This window comes from Lepidochelys kempii, chromosome 2, assembly GCF_965140265.1.
Source record: "Lepidochelys kempii isolate rLepKem1 chromosome 2, rLepKem1.hap2, whole genome shotgun sequence".
Classification (NCBI taxonomy): Eukaryota; Metazoa; Chordata; order Testudines; family Cheloniidae; genus Lepidochelys; species Lepidochelys kempii.
Window position 1 is genome coordinate 91,759,741 of NC_133257.1, and position 18,907 is coordinate 91,778,647.

The window sequence follows — 18,907 nt, forward strand, 5'->3', positions numbered from 1 at the left end:
TTGCATTAATAATGTAAATGATACCACGCTGTTTATTGCTTATGTCAGGCATGTAAATTAAAACCCAGACAGCCTCGATCGTTAAATCTTCATGGCTCAGGGTCCATCTACTAGATTCAGTGGAATACCATTTTTAAAAGTATATAAATACAGTTACACAAAGTTTGTACCTGTTTATTTAACAAATGAACAACTTTATTCTGGGTAGCAGTCTGCTGTTTGGTTTCAGAAGTACCTGCTGTGAAAGTCCTGAGATGCTGACTGTGATAAGTTTACACCACTTATCTAATTTGTGTCTAACCTGCACCAATTTTAGGTGTAAGGAGTTTGCTGCTGAAAGTCAAACTCCCTAGTGATTGACTTGCAGCAAGATTAGTTGCTACCGTAGACAGGCTCACAGTGCAAATAAGTGTTTACTTACAAGGAATGTTCTTGAAAATACAGTTTCCAGCAAGAATAAGCTCCAGCTAAAATGACTGTACCAAACCCAATCTTAGTGAGAATAGGTTTCCAATATAACCACCTTTTTCTTTTTCTTTCGGTCTCACTTAGCTTCTGTTTCATCTGGTGCACCTTCTGGGCTGTGTGAGCTTTTCTATCCTCTCGTAGCCGTTTCCGAACCGTACTAAAAGAGAAAAAACTAAATTGTAGAACAGAAGTAATTCCTCAAGAGATATTAGGAAAAAACCCCACAATCCAACCCAACACACAGAACAGTTAACCAATCTGTGCTGTTTATGACTAAAACAATGAAGGAGGGAATGTTGATGAGAATGGTCTTTGTGCTACTCTAATTACCTGAGCAGTTTAATTAAATACCCATGCTGTTTTAACATTAAGGTTGCCAAGTCAAACATCAAGAACTTAGGAAACACGAGTTGCAACCTTAATGCTGCTCCCTCTTGCCTACTGTATATGTATTTTCTATATTAATATATAATATATAGAGTATACCAAAAAAGCACACATTGAGAGCATCTTCACTGAAGAGATAACTCAGGCTCTTTCTTGGTTGTTGCCTGCAACCCTCCTACCACACACACAAAACCCTCTCATGAGTTTAGTGCAGGGGTAGGCAAAGTACAGCCTGCGAGCCATTTTAAGCCAGCCCCTGCTCCGGCCAGCGCGCTGGGTCCGGGGCCTCACCACACGGCTCAGCCCCGCTCTGGCCAGGGCGCTGGGTTGGGGTCGCACCACGCAGCTCGGCCCCACTCCGGCACTCCAGCCAGGGTGCTGGGTCAGGGTCGCACCATGCAGCTCAGCCCCGCACCACGCGGCTTCTCCACTCTGGCTCCTACGCACTCCAACGGGAGCTGCAGGGGCGGTGCTTGCGGATGGGACAGCGTGCAGAGCTGCCTGGCTGCACCTCCACATAGGAGCCAGAGAAGGGACATACCAATGCTTCTGGGAGCCTCGAGGTAATCGCTGCTCGGAGTCTGCACTCCCGGGCCTCTCCCCATGCCCCAGCCCTGATCCTCCTCCTGCTCTCCAAACCCCTCGATCCCAGCCCGGAGCACCATCCTGCACCCCAAACCTCTCATACCCAGCCCCACCCCAGAGCCTGCATCCTGTCCCCAACCCCAACTTTGTGACCATTTATGGTCCGCCATACAATTCCTATTCCCCGATGTGGCCCTTGGGCCAAAAAGTTTGCCCACCCCTGGTTTAGTGGTGCTTTCAGTCTGGGCTGGCAGGCACATCTGAAGCTTCAGGCTAAAACCAGCGTGATACTTTCCATCAGACTGATAACCCACACACTTCCCAGTGAGGACACAGGCTAAATCACTTGATGCCTCCAGTGTCTTGCCACAATTCCCCCGATACCCAAAAGGACAAACAAGTTCTCCCACAACTCACTGGGAAAGATCAGAGCAACTCAGTTTACTGCAACAGAAAGAACCCTGGGACATGATCCCAAAGGTCTTAGCAATGCACAGTGGTGAGTGCAGAATCGGTGAGGACACAGTAACTCAAGTAAGACTTTCTTCTGTGGCCACTCACACCAGAAGCAAGCTAACCCAGGTGCTCAGCCTCAGATTTTGATCACCTGAGTTAACAAGGCTACAGTGAAAACACACCCACAGGCTACTTGTGCCTTCAAACCACAGCAAACCTCCTACTGAGAGCAATGGGAAGTTGGTACAAAGATGGAGGATAAAATATGGCCCTTGTGTACTCCAGTTTGCAAAGGTATTGAGCACTAACAGCTCCCACCGACTACAGTTGAGCCTATTCGTGTGCACAACTTCTGAAACTCACACCATAAACTTCTATTTAGAGAAGTTAGCATTGCATTTACCTCTGTGGTAAAAAACTGATACCACGTACTTGTAGGACCATTACTATTTCTGCCCTTTACAAGCTAAGCAGTCACCTGATTTGTGCATGTGATTGTAGTAATTGCTCAGTTGGTGTGTAAGTGTGTATCTAAGGCCACATCTACACTTGGAGCACTTTTATCACTACTGTACCAGCAAAAGCACTCCTGCTGTGGATGCAGCTATACTGACAAAATGGGGTTGCCAGCCTGCAGGATTGTCCTGGAATCTCCAAGAATTAAAAATTCATCTTTCGTTAAAGATCACGTCATGGGATGAAACCTCCAGGAATACATCCAACCAAAACTGGCAACCCTATGGCAAAACTGACGTTTGTATTGGCCTAGTAAAACCGTCCCCATAAATGAATGAAACAAGCTATCCTGATATAAATGCCATTTTGCTAGTACACTAGAACCTTCTGCCAGTACAGACACATTGGTTAGGGATCACATTTTCACACCCATGGCCAATACTGCTCTTCTGGCAGAAGTCTGTCGCTTGTATATTGCTACAAGCGCACACCTACAGTGCTACAACTATGCTGCTGTAGCGCCTTACCATAGACACTTAAGCCTCAGCTACACCTAAAACTCAGGTCAATCTAGCTACATCACTGAAGGCTGTGAAAAGTTTCACATCCTGTATGAAGTAGTTATGTTAACCTTCCATCAACCTAGATGCTGCCTCTCAGGTCTACACTAAACCCTTACTACAGTGACAGAAGGGTTTTTTCTCATTGCCATAGGAAATCTACCCCCGAGAGGTGGTAGCTAGGTCAGTGGTTACCCAGCTGCATCTATAGCATGGGTTAAGTTGACCTAACTACTTCACAGAGTGTGAAATTTTTCACAGCCCAGAGCAATGTGGCTATGTCGACCTAAGTTTCAAGTCGAGACCAGGCCTTAGCCTTTTTAATCTGAAAGTCTGAAGTCTTAATGAACAGAAAGCTCCAAAGTTAGCAACTCAATGAGATGGAAGGGGTAGTTCAGTCCTTTAAGCTGTTCTTCCGGAGTGTGTGCAGAATGACACTTGAAACCTTGTGCTGTAAGCCTTTCTGTTCCCAGCCATTTTGTTATTTTCTCTTTTCTTCTTAAAGCTTACTTATTTAAAAGTACTGAACAGGGAATAACTAAAGTGGTATCAAAGATTTTATTCAGCCATGTCTAAGACCATCTAGGGAACACACCCCATCCTTGCCCCCACTCAAGGGACAAATTATCTGGGATTAGAATTTCTCCAGGATAGGGTTGCCAACCCTCCCAGTTTCGCTGGAAGTCTCCCGGAATCGGGCTCTATCTCCCAGAGGCTACTGAAGCCAAAAATTGGGAGATTTTAGGCTGCTAAATGTCCAGCAGCGTTGTGGGGCTAAGGCAGCCTCCCTGTTTGCCCTGGCTTTGTGCCAGTCCCCAAAGTGGTAACATGTCCCTGTGGCCCTTGAGGAAACAGGGGGTCTCTGTGCACTGTCCCCGCCCCAAGCTAGCCAATGGGAATTGCAGCCAATGGGAACTGCAGGGGCGGTGCCTGCAAATGGGGGCTGTGTGTGCAGAGCCCTCTTCACCCCCGCCCCCACAAGGGACATGTCAGCTGCTTCCAGGAGCAGCGTGGGGCCAGGGCAGGCAGGCAGCCTGCCTTAGCCCCACAGTGCCGCTGACTAGGAGCCACCAGAGATAAGCACTGCCTGGGAGCTGGAGCCTGCACCCATCACCCCCTGAGCCCCTCCCCCCTATGGAGCCAGCACCCCAAGCCACCTTCCACACCCCAATCCCTTGCGCCAGACCGGATGCCCCTCCAGAATCCAAACGCCCTCCCAGATCCTGCACCCCCTCCTCCACCACAGAGCCTCTCTCACACTCCGAACCCCTCGGCCCCAGCCCAGAGCCTGTACCCCAACCCCTTGTCCCAGCTCAGTGAAAGTGAATGAGGTGGGGGACAGCAAGCCACAGAGGAAGGGGGGGATGAAGTGAGTGGGGCGGGGCCTCAGAGAAGGGGCGGGACAGGGCAAGGGTGTTTGGGTTTGTGTGATTAGACCATTGGCAACCCTACTCCAGGATAAGAGGATTTAAAAAAAAAAACAAAAAACTACACCCCCAAGGCACTTTCCATGTTTCTTACCTTTCAATGCTTCCATCCATGATATCCTGCACTTTAGTGGACAGTTCAGTATTTATTTTCTCCCCAATTTGCTCCTGTTTTTCTAAGCCAACACTATTCCCATTGTACTTCTCTGTATTTACTCTGGTTGGGTGTGGAGGGGACTGCTCAGAACTTGGTGCTTGGTCCTCCTTAGAAAGTTCCTTCCACCGTTTCTGAATGAATGAGAACACGTTTTTGAACAACATTTCTCAACATCGTGAAAGTTATATCTTTTTAATTTACATTTTTATTTATATGATCATTCTTGTTTATTCAAAGTATATAAAAACTAATTTCTAGATAAAGTAGTAAGCAACACCGCGATACCCTTATTTACACTGAATAGAGAACAAAGTACACCCATCAGTCTTAGCTTCAGGTAACACTAAAACCTAGACTCATTTGAGGGAAATTCGGTTGTTAGAAAACAACTTGAAGGTCAAGTAAAGAGCAAAGAAATTTGTCCAGGATTAACAAAAATTTGCAAGTCAAAGTTAAGGCTGCGAACTCATGGCAATAGAAGAGGTAAGGCTCTTGGGCATGACAGAATACCTGCAAAAAATCTCTAAAAGTGGATCTGATCAAACAGATAGGTATTACAGAGAAGCCAATATGGTTAAGAGCAAGACACAATACCACAACAATTAAAAAATGCTAAATTATTATTCAAGAAAAAGTATTACAAGTGACAGTGGTGTAACTAGATCTCTTTACTGTTTGCAGGAGACAAAATATTGGCAAGAGCCCTTCACAAAAGATTACTAGACATCAGATGTGAAATGTGTTTTTTTTTTTCTTTTCTTTTTTTTTTAAATCAAAACAGTCTCTTATATGAGCTTTGCTGCTCTACAACTCCATGTAAATCCAAAGCTTTTGTAATCAGCCACCTTGGTCATAAACCTGTGTAAAATCCAGAGAACTGGATAAAATGTCCAAAATGACCTGACAACTACAAGAAAACATGGCTGTACACGTCCATGTGACTACACAGTCCCTTTGGAATTTCCAATAGTTTTAAACAAGGATACTCTTTTTTTTTTTTTAAATTCCTTGTAGCAGTGTTTAATGAACCGGTATGCCTTGCTCCTGTGTCGACAGATTAGATTCCCCTCAAGAAAACAAAACCTTTTATTTGTGTGTATCGGATGTGTCAGAAGTGGGAGTCCTTATTAAAAAACTACATATTGCGATCAGCATTCGTCATCCTCTCACAGGAAATCCTGCAGATTATGAAGTGATGAGAAAATTAACTTTGTATTGGTAACCTTGCTATGGATTATTGCCTGATGAGCTCAAAAGAGGATCCTAAATGACTCCAGGAAACCTAAGATTTCATTTAAACAAGTGTTTACCTAGCTACCCGTGTTTTATTTGTGGAGATAGATCTCAAAATGCAAAGTTTGCTAGGGAGTCTTGTCATTGGAAAAAGGAGAATTTATCCACCAAGAGTGAAATTATTATTCAAGCAAACTTTTACTAAATTGAGATACATAAGTGACTGACACTGGTTAGAAACCTATATTAAAACCATTTCCCCCTCCTTCCCAAAAACCACAGCTTGAGAACACTGTGGATGTCAAAAATGAAGTTTATGGGATTCGTCTACACCATGGTGGAAATGCTTCCCTGCTCCACTGCCCCACTCCGTGAAAATGCTAGCACCACTTCTAAAACCTCAAAAAGTGCTCACACTGTGTGGGCCTGAAGAGATATGCAGGTAATATATGATATATTTAAATAAAAAACAGTTACAGGTGATAGTATGGTCTTTTATCAACATTGCAAGACAGGGACAAGGAAGGTGCCAACAGATTAAAGGGGGGAAAAAAGAGGTAAAAATAAGTTTCATTAAGTAAAGTTCACCCACCCACATCACACATCTTCAGCAGGGTTTGAAACCTGAACCTTCAGCACTGCAGCAGAGCATTACCACTTGAGCTACAGGACTAACTACATTAGCAGGCAACAGGAGGAGGCGGTTATCCCAGGAGAGAAACAAACAGACTGCTAGCACCATGTACTAAATCCAGGAGATCGTCATGGGGAGTATGGCACCCAGGCTCTTCAACCCACCACCCAAAAGGTCCTGCTCTGCGTGGAACCTGCAGGAGAGTGGAAAGGAGATGGGATGCTGAGATCGTGTGCCAACTCTCCTGCCCTTCCTCACTGCTCTGGCAGCTTCCAGTACAGCATGTGCTGTGTTGGTATCAGCAATCTCTTTACGGATGTTCATGCCACAGTTTCCCTGAGGATCACAAGCAAGAGAAGGGAAATGGGAATTGAAGAGTTCATATTTCAGCCAAACTTACATGGAATTTCGTGGGATGAGGAAAAAGCACTTCTCTAGCCGAAGGGTTTCTCCCTACTGAATTTTAAAGGCCTGCTGTAAACAGAAATGTTAAAGCTTTCCAGAAAAAGAGTTAGGCAACTACACAGAGAGGTTGAGAGCAACTTCCACTATACTCATATTTACTGGAAGAATGCTTACACAGTAAGCTGTTTAATTAGATCTACGTGGGCAGGCCCCTGAGACTTCATGATTACAAGTTCTGAGCATAAGACCTCAAAAATAGGAGAAGTTAACACAAGAGGAATGGAGTTGGTCTTAACCTTCGCTAAGACTGTCTACACCCCCACTTATGTCGGTATAACATATACTGCTTAGGGGTGTGCCACCCCGTGAGCAACGGAAGTTACATCAACTTAAAGGTCGAGATGGACAGTGCTATGTCAGCGGGAGAGCTTCTCTCGCCGGCATAGCTACCGCCACCTATTGGGGGTGGATTAATGAAATGGATGGGAGAGCTCTCTCCTGTCATCTTAGAGCAGCTACACGAGATAACTTACAGCAGTGTGGCTTCATCAGTGCAGCTGCGCCATGTAAGGCTAAGTTATTTCTTTCTGGTCCCAGAAAGGCAGTCTACATTAAAATGTTAGAGGTTTTTCATGTACTGTTACAAATAATAGCTAATCGGGCTAGAGAAATGTTCTCTAATCCCTTCCATTTTCAGTTGAATAATAACTAGTTTCACTGTTGATGCAACATGCCCTACCACAGCAACATCAAAGCTGAAACTGTAACTAAACCGACAGGTAGCAAGCAGGTGCCTGCATAAAGAGAAAACAACTTGGAAGGAGGAAAGGGCCTGTGCACACATTCAGTGCTGTTACTTTTAAGCCTACCCAGAGATCCTTCTAAACAAACGAGAGCAGAAAAATCCATCTGTCTTTTTTCAAAAGACACCAAAAATCCACTCACATTTCATGCTTCTCTATTGAAAGGGTGTTTTAAATAAAAGTTCTGGATAAAATTTGTCAATTAAAACAATTCAAGTGGACACTGGGTCTCATCTGCATTCCAATTTTTAAAAAGCTCTTCTGGAACAGAAGAAGAAAATCCAAATTTACCATTTGATAAGTATATCTGAATAAGACCAAATTGATGTCCATATTTCTACTCTGTTGTGCAAGTAACTTAAATCCCTCACATACAATAACTCAAGTAACAATTTCCTCCCGTGGCTATAGTTAAGCTAAACAAACATTTTTAAATAAATTGTGAAGAGCAGCAAGGAAAATTCAAATTAAAGCTGATCTCTTCGTTTACCCAAAAGCTCATGAAGTTCTTAAATGCAATGGGATCAATTATTTACCAGCATATTTTGAAATCACATTGGGACATGTCAAGGATGTGACATGCTTAACATTTAATTTTTTACTTTTTTCCCCTTAGAACATTCAGTTCATTCCAAGACTGACAGAAAAAATTAAGAACAGTATTTGTTCAACACTTGTTAAGAATAGTACACTTGCGAAAAAAGTCTTACTTCCATTTTTCCTAAAATGTGGGAGGAGTTAAGTTGTATACAACTGATAACCAAGAATAATTTAAAAAAATACTAATATCCAATAAAAAGAAAAGGAGGACTTGTGGCACCTGAGAGACTAACAAATTTATCTGAGCATAAGCTTTCGTGAGCTACAGTTCACTTCGTCAGATGCATGCAGTGGAAAATACAGTGGGGAGATTTATATACACAGAGAACATGAAACAATGGGTGTTACCATACACACTAACAAGAATGATCAGGTAAGGTGAGCTATTACCAACAGGAGAGCGGGGGCAGGGGGGGGGGGAGACCTTTTGTAGTGATAATCAAGGTGAGACATTTCCAGCAGTTGACAAGAATGTCTGAGGAAAGGAGTGGGGGGGCGTGGGGGGGAGGGGCGGGGAGGAGGAATAGTTTTACTTTGTGTAATGACACATCCACTCCCAGTCTCTATTCAAGCCTAAGTTAATTGTATCCAGTTTGCAAATTAATTCCAATTCAGCAGTCTCTCGTTGGAGTCTGCTTCTGAAGTCTTTTTGTTGAAGAATTGCCACTTTTAGGCCTGTAATTGAGTGACCAGAGAGATTGAAGTGTTCTCCGACTGGTTTTTGAAGGTTATAATTCTTGATGTCTGATTTATGTCCGTTTATTCTTTTACATAGAGACTGTCCAGTTTGACCAATGTACATGGCAGAGGGGCATTGCTGGCACATGATGGCATATATTACATTGGTAGATGTGCAGGTGAACGAGCCTCTGACGGTGTCCCCTGAATAGCTATGTGGACACAGCTGGCAACATGCTTTGCTGCAAGGATAGGTTCCTGGGTTAGTGTTTTTGTAGTGTGGTTGCTGGTGAGTATTTGCTTCAGGTTGGGGGGCTGTCTGTAAGCAAGGTCTGGCCTGTCTCCCAAGATCTGAGAGTGACGGGTCACTCTTCAGGATAGGGCCAACAAAGAAAATAACAGAATGCCACTAGCCATCACCTTCAGCCCCCAATTAAAAACCTCTCCAACGCATCTTCAAGGATCTACAACCTATCCTGAAGAAGGACAACCCATCACTAAATTTGTTAGTCTGTATCCACAAAAAGAAAAGGAGTACTTGTGGCACCTGAGAGACTAGCACAGCTGCTACTCTGAAACCTGTTAATATCCAATAGTTATTCTAAATTTTGAAAGCTAGAGACTGACAATAGAGAATAAATCTTCTGAAATTTTTAAAAAAATTACACGAAAAGTCTCCAAAAGTTGCATACAGCTTACTCCAAAATTCACACATCATTTCAAAAGAAGACTGTAAAAAGTATGTATTGCTGCCAAAATTTATACTGAGAAATTGATACAATGGTCCATAAATTCCTCAGGGCCTCAAGAAATGCACATGCTAAAAAGGGAGAATTCATGTCAGTTTAAAAAACAAAGTATCTCAGACTATTCAGTAATTTGACTGTGACATTACTAAAAATTCAACAAAAAATGTGAGGTATGGCCTTTGGTATACAAAGCAGCAAGATGTTCAGGAAGTGAACTCCAAGTTCTGCCAAAAGCAGCTTGCAGTAAATGACTGCTACTTCTAAGTGTGTCTTTGGGCTAAAATCATTAATGGTGGCAACAGTTAAGTATAGTCATGATGCTGGTCATAAGGCTGTGTCAGAATACAACCACCTAGTTCTTACATAGCGTAAGTGTGTACCTTGCACCTATTTGGTCTTTAGTGGTTGTGTAAAATTTATTTACACACAAGCACAAAATGTGCATTGGATGGAAACATTTGACAAGACAGCTGTAATAAACATGCTTTAAGTTATCTACTCCTCCATCCTATTTCTGAAAGCAGAGTAGGTTTGTCAAGTTAATTTACACTTGGTTACAGTATGTGGTTTTTTCAGCAAAAAAAAAAAAACCAACATGATCTACCATACAAAAAGAGTTCTGTGTCTCCTTGACAAGGCGAAGCTATTTTAAAGTGTTATTACCGGAAAGCACACTGAAAACAAAGTCTAGAACTAGTGACTTGTAAAACTTGAATTTTTTGAACTGCATTAAATAAACCCAATTAATCTCATCGAGCTGGTTATACTGACTATCGCTGGTTAATCAAACAGTAAAAAAAATGTTACCTGGTAGCAAACTTTAATCTTCAGCAGCAGAATATTTTATTAACAGATAAAGTATGGATAATTCAGGGAGAAAAGACCCTTGTTCAATTTCACTTGGAAACATGACATTTCTTTTGGTTTTTAAAAAAGCTGATGATGCGGATTTAACCTTCCTTATGTTAGTACAGAGTATGCCTGCCATATATCACAGAGCAGGGTACTAAAACACAGAATTAAAAGTTTAGCTGAGACACACACTTCAATGCTTGATTAAGAGAGAAGTTTATCTGCCTAACCAATGCAGAAATGCTAAGAGAACATCAAATCGAATCACCCATTGATTTTATAAACACTGCAAATTTGGATTATTACAGTAGATTCAGTTTATTCGAAAAACATTTACCTGTATAGTTGAATCCCCCATGATAAATTTTGCTCCTTCTATAATAGCCATATACGAGAATCTTAGCTGGTCAGGTGTCTGAATAAGTCCCATGCGATATTTTCTCATATCCAATAATACTTGCTTAATGTCTACAGAAGAAGGGTCTTTTTTTTCCATCTGTTTAAAAAAAAATCTGGTTAATTATATGAAGAGTTTTGACCTATCTGTGAAAGTGGGACAATTGTTCTTTAAAAGTACCAAAAAATAAGGAAAATTTTAAACACATACACCTCTACCCTGATATAACGCAACCCGATATAACATGGTAAAGCAGCACTCGGGGTGGGGTCTGTGCAGTCCGGCGGATCAGCACATCAGCATGTCTGGCTCCGACACGCTGCTCTGAGTGGCGTAGTAAGGGTGCCGAGCTGGGGCCGAGGGGTTGGATAAAGAACAGAGGGTCTCTGGGGGCGGTCAGAGGACAAGGAGGGTTGGATGGTTTGGAGGTTCTGGGGGTGTGGACAGGGATTGGGGCAGTAAGGGGACAAGGAGCAGGGGGGTGGGGTGTTGGATGGGTCGGGGGTTCTGAGGGGTCAGTCAGGGGGCAGGAACTGACTATTAATAATGGAAATACTCGAGGCCAAAGCAAGTTTGATGTAACGCAGTTTCACCTATAAACACGGTAAGATTTTTTGGCTCCCAAGGACCGCGTTATATCAGGTTAGGGGTGTATTGAGTTATACAAATTTCTACTGAACAATATATACATTCATCTTTTTACCACATTTCTGTTATAACTGTATGAGAAATAACATCTGAAACAGATTTCTAAGTTTTTTTCTCTCAAGAGAATAAATCATTTAAATACTTTTATGTAACACAAAGATAAAAGTTAAAATACAACTGGAGATTAGTTGAAATCCACAAAAGCCAATATGCTAGTAACAATTAAAGCCCTGAGTCTTAATACACTTCTACTTGCCTAACTTTACAAATGAATGTGTTTAAGTTGCAGGATTGGGGCATAGTAGTTCAGAGTACTAGAACTTGGTATTTAGTTAAAAAGACAGACACATTCAACAGAAATATGGGACAATATGTGCGCAAAAAAAAACAGTGGACTAAACCATTTGCAAATTTGGGGCTTTACACGGACTGGCTAATACCATTATAAACACACTGTGAAAAACAGTGCAGTATGTATTACATGCTATATGTCCAGTAACTGAACTAATGATTATGTCCTTTTAAAAGTAATTTCCCCCCTAAAGAATCAGGAACATTAATCTGATATACAGACAATGTTTTGGAATAGCTATAGTGGCTTTTCTCTCAGAGTGTTAGCTTTATATAAACACTTCAGATTTAATTTAATTTTTTTTTAAGTTACAGGAATACTAGAAGGACCAAAAAAGCCAACAAGCTTCATTCTATTGCACCATTTTTCTATCTATATTGCTCTTTCCTTTAAGTGTTGAAAATTAGAAAGCAAATTCCACTTCTAGACAGACTTTGATCCAACAAGTTTCAGGTAACAGTGAAGAGCTAAGGGCAAAGTTACAAATCTCTGAAAATATGGTTTATAAAGACTAAGACACCTTAAGATCACCAGTCTGAAAACAGGTCTATATTTCTACTCATCCCACATTATAAATATAAAGAAATATAAATTTTCATACATTTATTTAAGCCATCAGAATAAGTGTCAGAGAAACTAAGTAGCTTCCACAGGGTCTTCATTTACCTTCACAAATGTGTGGCTTATTTCCAGGTATCTTATTTGCTAGGAGTTCTCATCAAAAAGCTCAAATATAAACCAAAAGCCACCATACAAACACTTACCAGGACAAGACAGGTGTCTACTAATGAAAATGTGCCAGAGCGTCCTATCCCTGCGCTACAGTGAATTATGGCAGGTCCATGTTCAGGACTCAGCGAACCAGATTCTCTGACTTTAAACAAGAAGTTGAGAAATGAAGCTGGGGACTCAGGGACTCCAAAATCTGGCCACGTAGTATAATGATAATGAGATATCATCCTGGACTCACCACTCTAAAAGTGAAAAAAAAAATTTTTTTTAAAACAAAACAAAACAAAACGAACAAAAAGGATACCTCTGCTTTTGGAGAATTATTTGTTTAAAACTCATCCATCAGTAAAGGCCAATATTTTAAACCTCTCGGTCAGACAGACACAAACTGCTTGCTTAAAATTTGCACCCTTAGATTGTTCCCAACAAAAAGTTAACACTAGGACACTTCTTCCGGCACCAGGTCATTATTTGTGACCGACACCTTAGTTATATTTTGTTTTTCATTTTAAAAGCATTTAAGATATCTACACAGATCCCATTCCCCCAAACCCTAACATTACTAAAATACTAACAGCACTTTTCCCCTAAAAAACTTCCCTCTAACTACTACTAGTGGAGCTCAACTGATGCTCACAGCAAGAGCACCAGTATGGACAGGGACTGCCAGCAGTCCAGCAGACTGCCAGCATTTTAAGCTGCATGTTGTTTATGCCTACTCTGAGCTGTGTTTAAAGTGCCAGTAGCTGCTGGAACCTTGTCCATACTAGCATGGCCACTGATGGTAGCAACAGTGGGAAATTGTATGGAAAAGTCCTACTGTAGGCAGGGCTTTAAAAGGCCCATATGTCAGAAAACCTTAGATATCACTTCTGCTGGAGACACTCAACCTTGTTCCATATATAAGTGGATGGAAAGGCTATTTGTATTATGCAATGTTTTCCTCCTTCCTTGGCTGAGCTCTGTGCCAACACACCTCCCAACTGCATTAACCCCAGGGAGCTTCAGGAACCAGCTTTGACTACATTTCCACTAGACTCACTGAGACCTAGGTGTTCAAGCTACAGGGTTTTTTTTGTTTACTCTGGACGCAGTTTAATTATGGATATTTAGGATTTTGGAATCTCAAGAAATCAATTTCAGTACCAAGCATCTATTTTTCCAATACTTTTCCCTGAACTTCCCCAATGTTACCGACATCTTATTTCTAGGTTTCCTTTAAACGATAGCTAGACCTCTATACATAAAGTGAATAGTCAAAAAGATTTAATAAGATACCATTAAAGCTGAAGTATTTTTCTTCAGGTCAATGACAAAATAAATTGTGTCCTGCAAAATGGAAACTAGAGAGATCCTCTCCTGGTCAGTCCATTGCAAGTTTCTATGAAGTGCAGATTTACTCGAAAGTGACTTGAAATAGCATTATTCAGTTCCTGTTTGTTGTGCTGCAGTAACCTAACATTTGTTCTGAAAACTAGTTCTTCCAGTTACAGCTTTGGCCCTCATTTAGGGCCTGATGCTGCAAGGTTCGAGCACCCTCAACTTCCACAAAAGGCAGTGGACATTGAGCATGCCAAGTACCATAGAAGTGCAACTCAACCATCTTGTAATACACCTTGAAGGGGACAAAAGAATCTTTGTAGTTTGTTCCTAAACAATATATACATTCACATATATTCTGTTGATGCACAAATCAAAATAAATAGAATATTCCTATTGCTACAGCAAAGCCAATACAAGCTCCAGCTCCTTCTCCTGAACTTGTATTGGCTTTCCTGTACCAACAGGAATATAGTACAGTAAAAATTAGTCTTTGTTCAAAGAGATTTGATTTTGAACACACAGAGTATATCTGTTGAGTAAGGTGCCATTTTTCTACTGCCACTTTTCAGAGCAGAACTATAATCCAAGACCCCAGTCCTGTAATTCTTTGTGCACGGGTAGCCTGTGTGTCCATAAAGAGCCCCACATAAATCACCTGTAAGCAACAAAATTGCAGGTTAAAGGACTTAGGGCTTCCTGTGAAGGAATATTTTTGAGGCAAACAATCACAAAGTTTGCATTGTGTAAATATTATCTGCCATATAGGACTACATTTTTGAAACCTGAAATAGATTTTTCTTCTGTAGGAATATAGTGATTTTTTTAAATCAATATTTGTATAAGGCAAAGGCTTAACACTAGTTTTATTTATGTTTTTAAAAGCAAGCATTTTTACCAGTAAATTATCCCCAATATTTTGTATTTACCCAATATCCAAGGAGAAACAAAGCAATTAATTTTCCTGTTAATTTCTTACTTTTTATAAGTATACACACACACACCCAAATTGACTAGAAAACAATTCACTGCTTGAAAGACAAAATGATCACTCAAAACAAGACATTTGCACATTTCCATTTCACAACTACAAATTGTTTTAGCTACCCAGGAAAACATTCCAGGGTAACCATTGGATACTTGGAGAAAAAATACCTTTAAAAACTATAAAAACGTATGAACACATTTTGAGTTTTTTAATTATTTCTCTTATTAGTAGGCTGGTGTAACATTCCACATCAGCTGTTAGACCTAGTTGTTGCCTTCTAGTCTTTTCATTTCTATCAACCTCTTTCTAGAATCTGTTAACAGCTTATCTATTAAGGCCATGCACTGGCTATTGTTATTGCTTCTGTGCATGCCACCAAAATCTGGGTGAGTTACTATGCTTCCTCTTGGCCCAGCTCTTAATCTTTATTTGATTTTAACAGTGCATCAGGGCAACTCTAATACTCCAGTTTCTATTCTGGGGTTGTACAGATCAGGGATTGGCAACATTTGGCCTGCTGCGTCCACAGGTTCAGCCCATCGCGGCTCCCACTGGCTGCAGTTTGCCGCTCCAAGCCAATGGGGGCGGCGGGAAACGGCGCAGGCCAAGGGATGTGCTGGCCGCCGCTTCCCGCAGCCCCCATTGGCCTGGAGCGGCGAACCGCAGCCAGTGGGAGCTGCGATCGGCCGAACCTGCGGACATGGCAGATAAACAAACTGGCCCTCCCCGCCAGAGGACTTACCCTGGTGGGCTGCATGCCAAAGGTTGCCAATCCCTGGTATAAAGTATGAGATTACTTTTGGGGATATTGGAGGATAAATGGATTTATGGTTCATCCAAAAATTCTCTTTACATTGGTAAGTGGTCCAGTATCCTTTTAATTCTGGCTCAGTCTTTAAACACTTCCTCTAGATAGACTGACTGTACAACCTGTTGAATCACCTCTGTTTGTCACAACAGTTTCATGCAAGGCAAAACTGGCTCAAATGCAGTCCTCATCACTTTGCAACCCCAAACTTCTCAAGACTGTGTAAGATACACACTTGTTCTCACCTAACCTGTCCACAGGTTATCCCAACAACTATGTATGGGAGGGCAGAGATCTAGTCAAGGAAAACATATTTTATAACCCAGTTTCTAATCTTCAGAGAATTTTAGTTTCCTCACCAGCTTCAACAGATGACTGCATAGAAATACTGCTAGACCTGTAAGCTTCCTGTCTGATTAAGAGGTACATCTCTACAATTCATAAAAAAACCAAAAGAACAAAAACAAAACAAAAAAAAAACCTGCACAGTTAATCATGCAATCAGGCAACCAATATATTTACACCCAAGGTTTAAACTCATCTCTTCAGTTCATCCCTCATGATTTTAAGGAATGGTAGGATGGAGAACAGCAAAATAAAGATAATGGATTTCAAGAAGGCAGACTTCAGCGAACTCAGGGAGTTGGTAGGTAAGATCCCATGGGAAGAAAGTCTAAGGGGAAAAACAACTGAAGACAGTGGGCACTTTTTCAGAGACATTATTTAAGGGCACAAGAGCAAACTATCCCACTGCGTAGCAAAGATAAAAAGTATGGCAAGAGATCACCCTGGCTTAACCAGGAGATCTTCAATGATCAACGATCAAAAAAGAGGCCTACAGAAAGTGAAAACTACGTCAAATTACAAAGGATGAATATAAACAAATAACACAAGTATGCAGGGACAAAATCAGAAAGGCCAAGGCACAAAACGAGATCAAACCTAGCTAGAGACACAAAGGGTAACAAGAAAACATTCTACAAATACATTGGAAGCAAGAGGAAGACCAAGAACAGATAGGCCCATTACTCAATGAGGGGGGAAAAAAATAACAGAAAATGTGGAAATGGCAGAGGTGCTTAATGACTTTTGTTTCAGTTTTCACCACGAAGGTTGGTGGTGATTGGACATCTAACATAGTGAATACCAGCAAAAATGAGGTAGGATCAGAAGATTCTAAAATAGGGAAAGAACACATTAAAAATGACAAACAAATCAGATGTCTTCAAGTCACCAGGGCCTGATGAAATGTGTTGTAGAATACTCAAGGAACTAACTGAGGTGATATCTGAGCCATTAGTGATTATCTTTGAAAAGGCATGGAAGACAGGAGAAATTCCAGGAGACTGGAAAAGGGAAAATATAATGCCAATCTATAAAAAGGGAAATAAGGACAAACCAGGGAATTACAGACGAGTCAGCTTAATTTCTGTACCCAGAAAGATAATGGAGCGAATAATTAAGGAATCAATTTGCAAATATCTAGAAGATAATAAGGCGATAAGTGACAGTCAGCATGGATTTGTCAAGAAAATATCATGTCAAACCAACCGGATAGCTTTCTTTGACAGGATAACAAGCCTTGTGGATAGGGAGGAAGCAAGGAAGCAGCAGACATCGTATATCTTGACCTTAGTAAAGCTTTTGAGATGGTCTCGCATGACCTTCTAAACAAACAAACTACGGAAATGCAACCTAGATGGAGCTACTGTAAGGTGGGTACAAAATTGGTTGGAAAACTGTTCCCAGAAATTAGTTATCAGCAGTTCAGTCAAATTTTTGCTGATAGCTTTCTTTCAAACTTGTAAAGTTTGCGGACAATACCAAGCTGGGAGGTGTTGCAAGTGCTTTGGAGGATAGGATTAAAATTCAAAATGATCTGGACAAACTGGAGAAATGGTCTGAAGTAAATAGGATGAAATTCAGTAAGGACAAATGCGAAGTACTCCATTTAGGAAGGAGCAATCAGTTGTGCACATAAAAAATGGGAAATGACTGCCTAGGAAGGAGCACTGTGGAAAGGGATCTTGGGGTCACAGTGGATCACAAGCTAAATATGAGTCAACAGTGTAATGCTGTTGCAAAAATGGTGAACATCATTCTGGGATATATTAGCAAGAGCGTTGGAAGCAAAACACAAGAAGTATTCTTCCGCTCTACTCTGCTGATTAGGCTTCAACTGGAGTATTGTGTCCAGTTCTGGGTGCCACATTTCAGGAAGGATGTGGACAAATTGGAGAAAATCCACAGAAAAGCGACAAAAATGATTAAAGATCTAGAAAACATGACCTATGAGGGAAGATTGAAAAAACTGGGTTTGTTTAGTCTGCAAAAGAGACGACTGAGGGGGGACAGGATAACAATTTTCAAGTATGTAAAAGTTTGTTACAAGGAGGAAGGAGAAGAATTGTTCTTCTGATCCTCTGAGGAGAGAGCAAGAAGCAATGGCTTAAATTGCAGCAAGGGAGGTTTAGTTGGACGTTAGGAAAAACTTCCTTACTGTCAGGGTGGTTAAGCACTGGAATAAATCGCCTAGGGAGGTTGTGGAATCTCCATAATTGGATATTTTTAAGAGCAGAGATTTTTAAACACCTAACACTTACTCCGGCCATGAGACAGGGGACTGGACTTGATGACCTCTCGAGTCCTATGATTTTATAACATACACAACAGTACAGAAGGGTTTGAAGACGTTTCCTCCAGGGTTTACATATTTAAGTCACCATTTGAGGTGGAGAGAGTAATCATGTTACCTTTTTTCAGACTCTTCATTAAATATAATTTCAGTGAAAAGCCTTCCTAGCTTTACAAGAGGAAAGAAACCACAGAGATAAGAGACCAAAAACTACAGAGAAAAATTCCACGAAGATAAGTGCATCAAAACAAAGAGACTCTCTTAAGTCCCAAGTTACTTGTAAATACTCATTCCTCAGATCCTTTCTTGAAAGAGTGCTACAGGACTCTTTTACAGTATACCAGTAAAATATATTTTTATGCAATTGATGGTTAATATGCCATGTCAATTTCTCCCCCAGAAGTATGGTAGAAATTCCATTTCTACTTCCTCTTTATGTGCACAAGCAGGTAACAACATACTCATGGACTGTTTTGAAGACATGTACTCTTTTCTTTATACTGCTTAAAGAATAGCAAATAAAAAGAGCTGCTTTTATGTCTCCATAAATCTAATGACCAGAGATCTAGCCTTATCT

The 18,907-nt window shown here is 41.1% G+C and overlaps 1 protein-coding gene across 5 annotated transcripts in view; it reads right to left on the reverse strand.

Annotated features, from left to right (window-relative positions):
- Window positions 1–18,907, reverse strand: part of PTPN2 (protein tyrosine phosphatase non-receptor type 2) — a 58,201-nt gene that overhangs the window by 4,489 nt on the left and 34,805 nt on the right. For 3 of the 5 annotated variants that reach the window (XM_073331656.1, XM_073331658.1, XM_073331659.1), the window contains 4 exons: window positions 12,612–12,821; window positions 10,788–10,946; window positions 4,434–4,627; window positions 422–625 (listed from right to left, as the gene is read on the reverse strand). In XM_073331656.1, coding sequence (XP_073187757.1) covers window positions 422–625; window positions 4,434–4,627; window positions 10,788–10,946; window positions 12,612–12,821 — 767 coding nt within the window. The remainder of the gene's footprint in view (window positions 1–421; window positions 626–4,433; window positions 4,628–10,787; window positions 10,947–12,611; window positions 12,822–18,907) is intronic. The other 2 variants (XM_073331657.1, XM_073331660.1) reach the window with 2 other exon arrangements.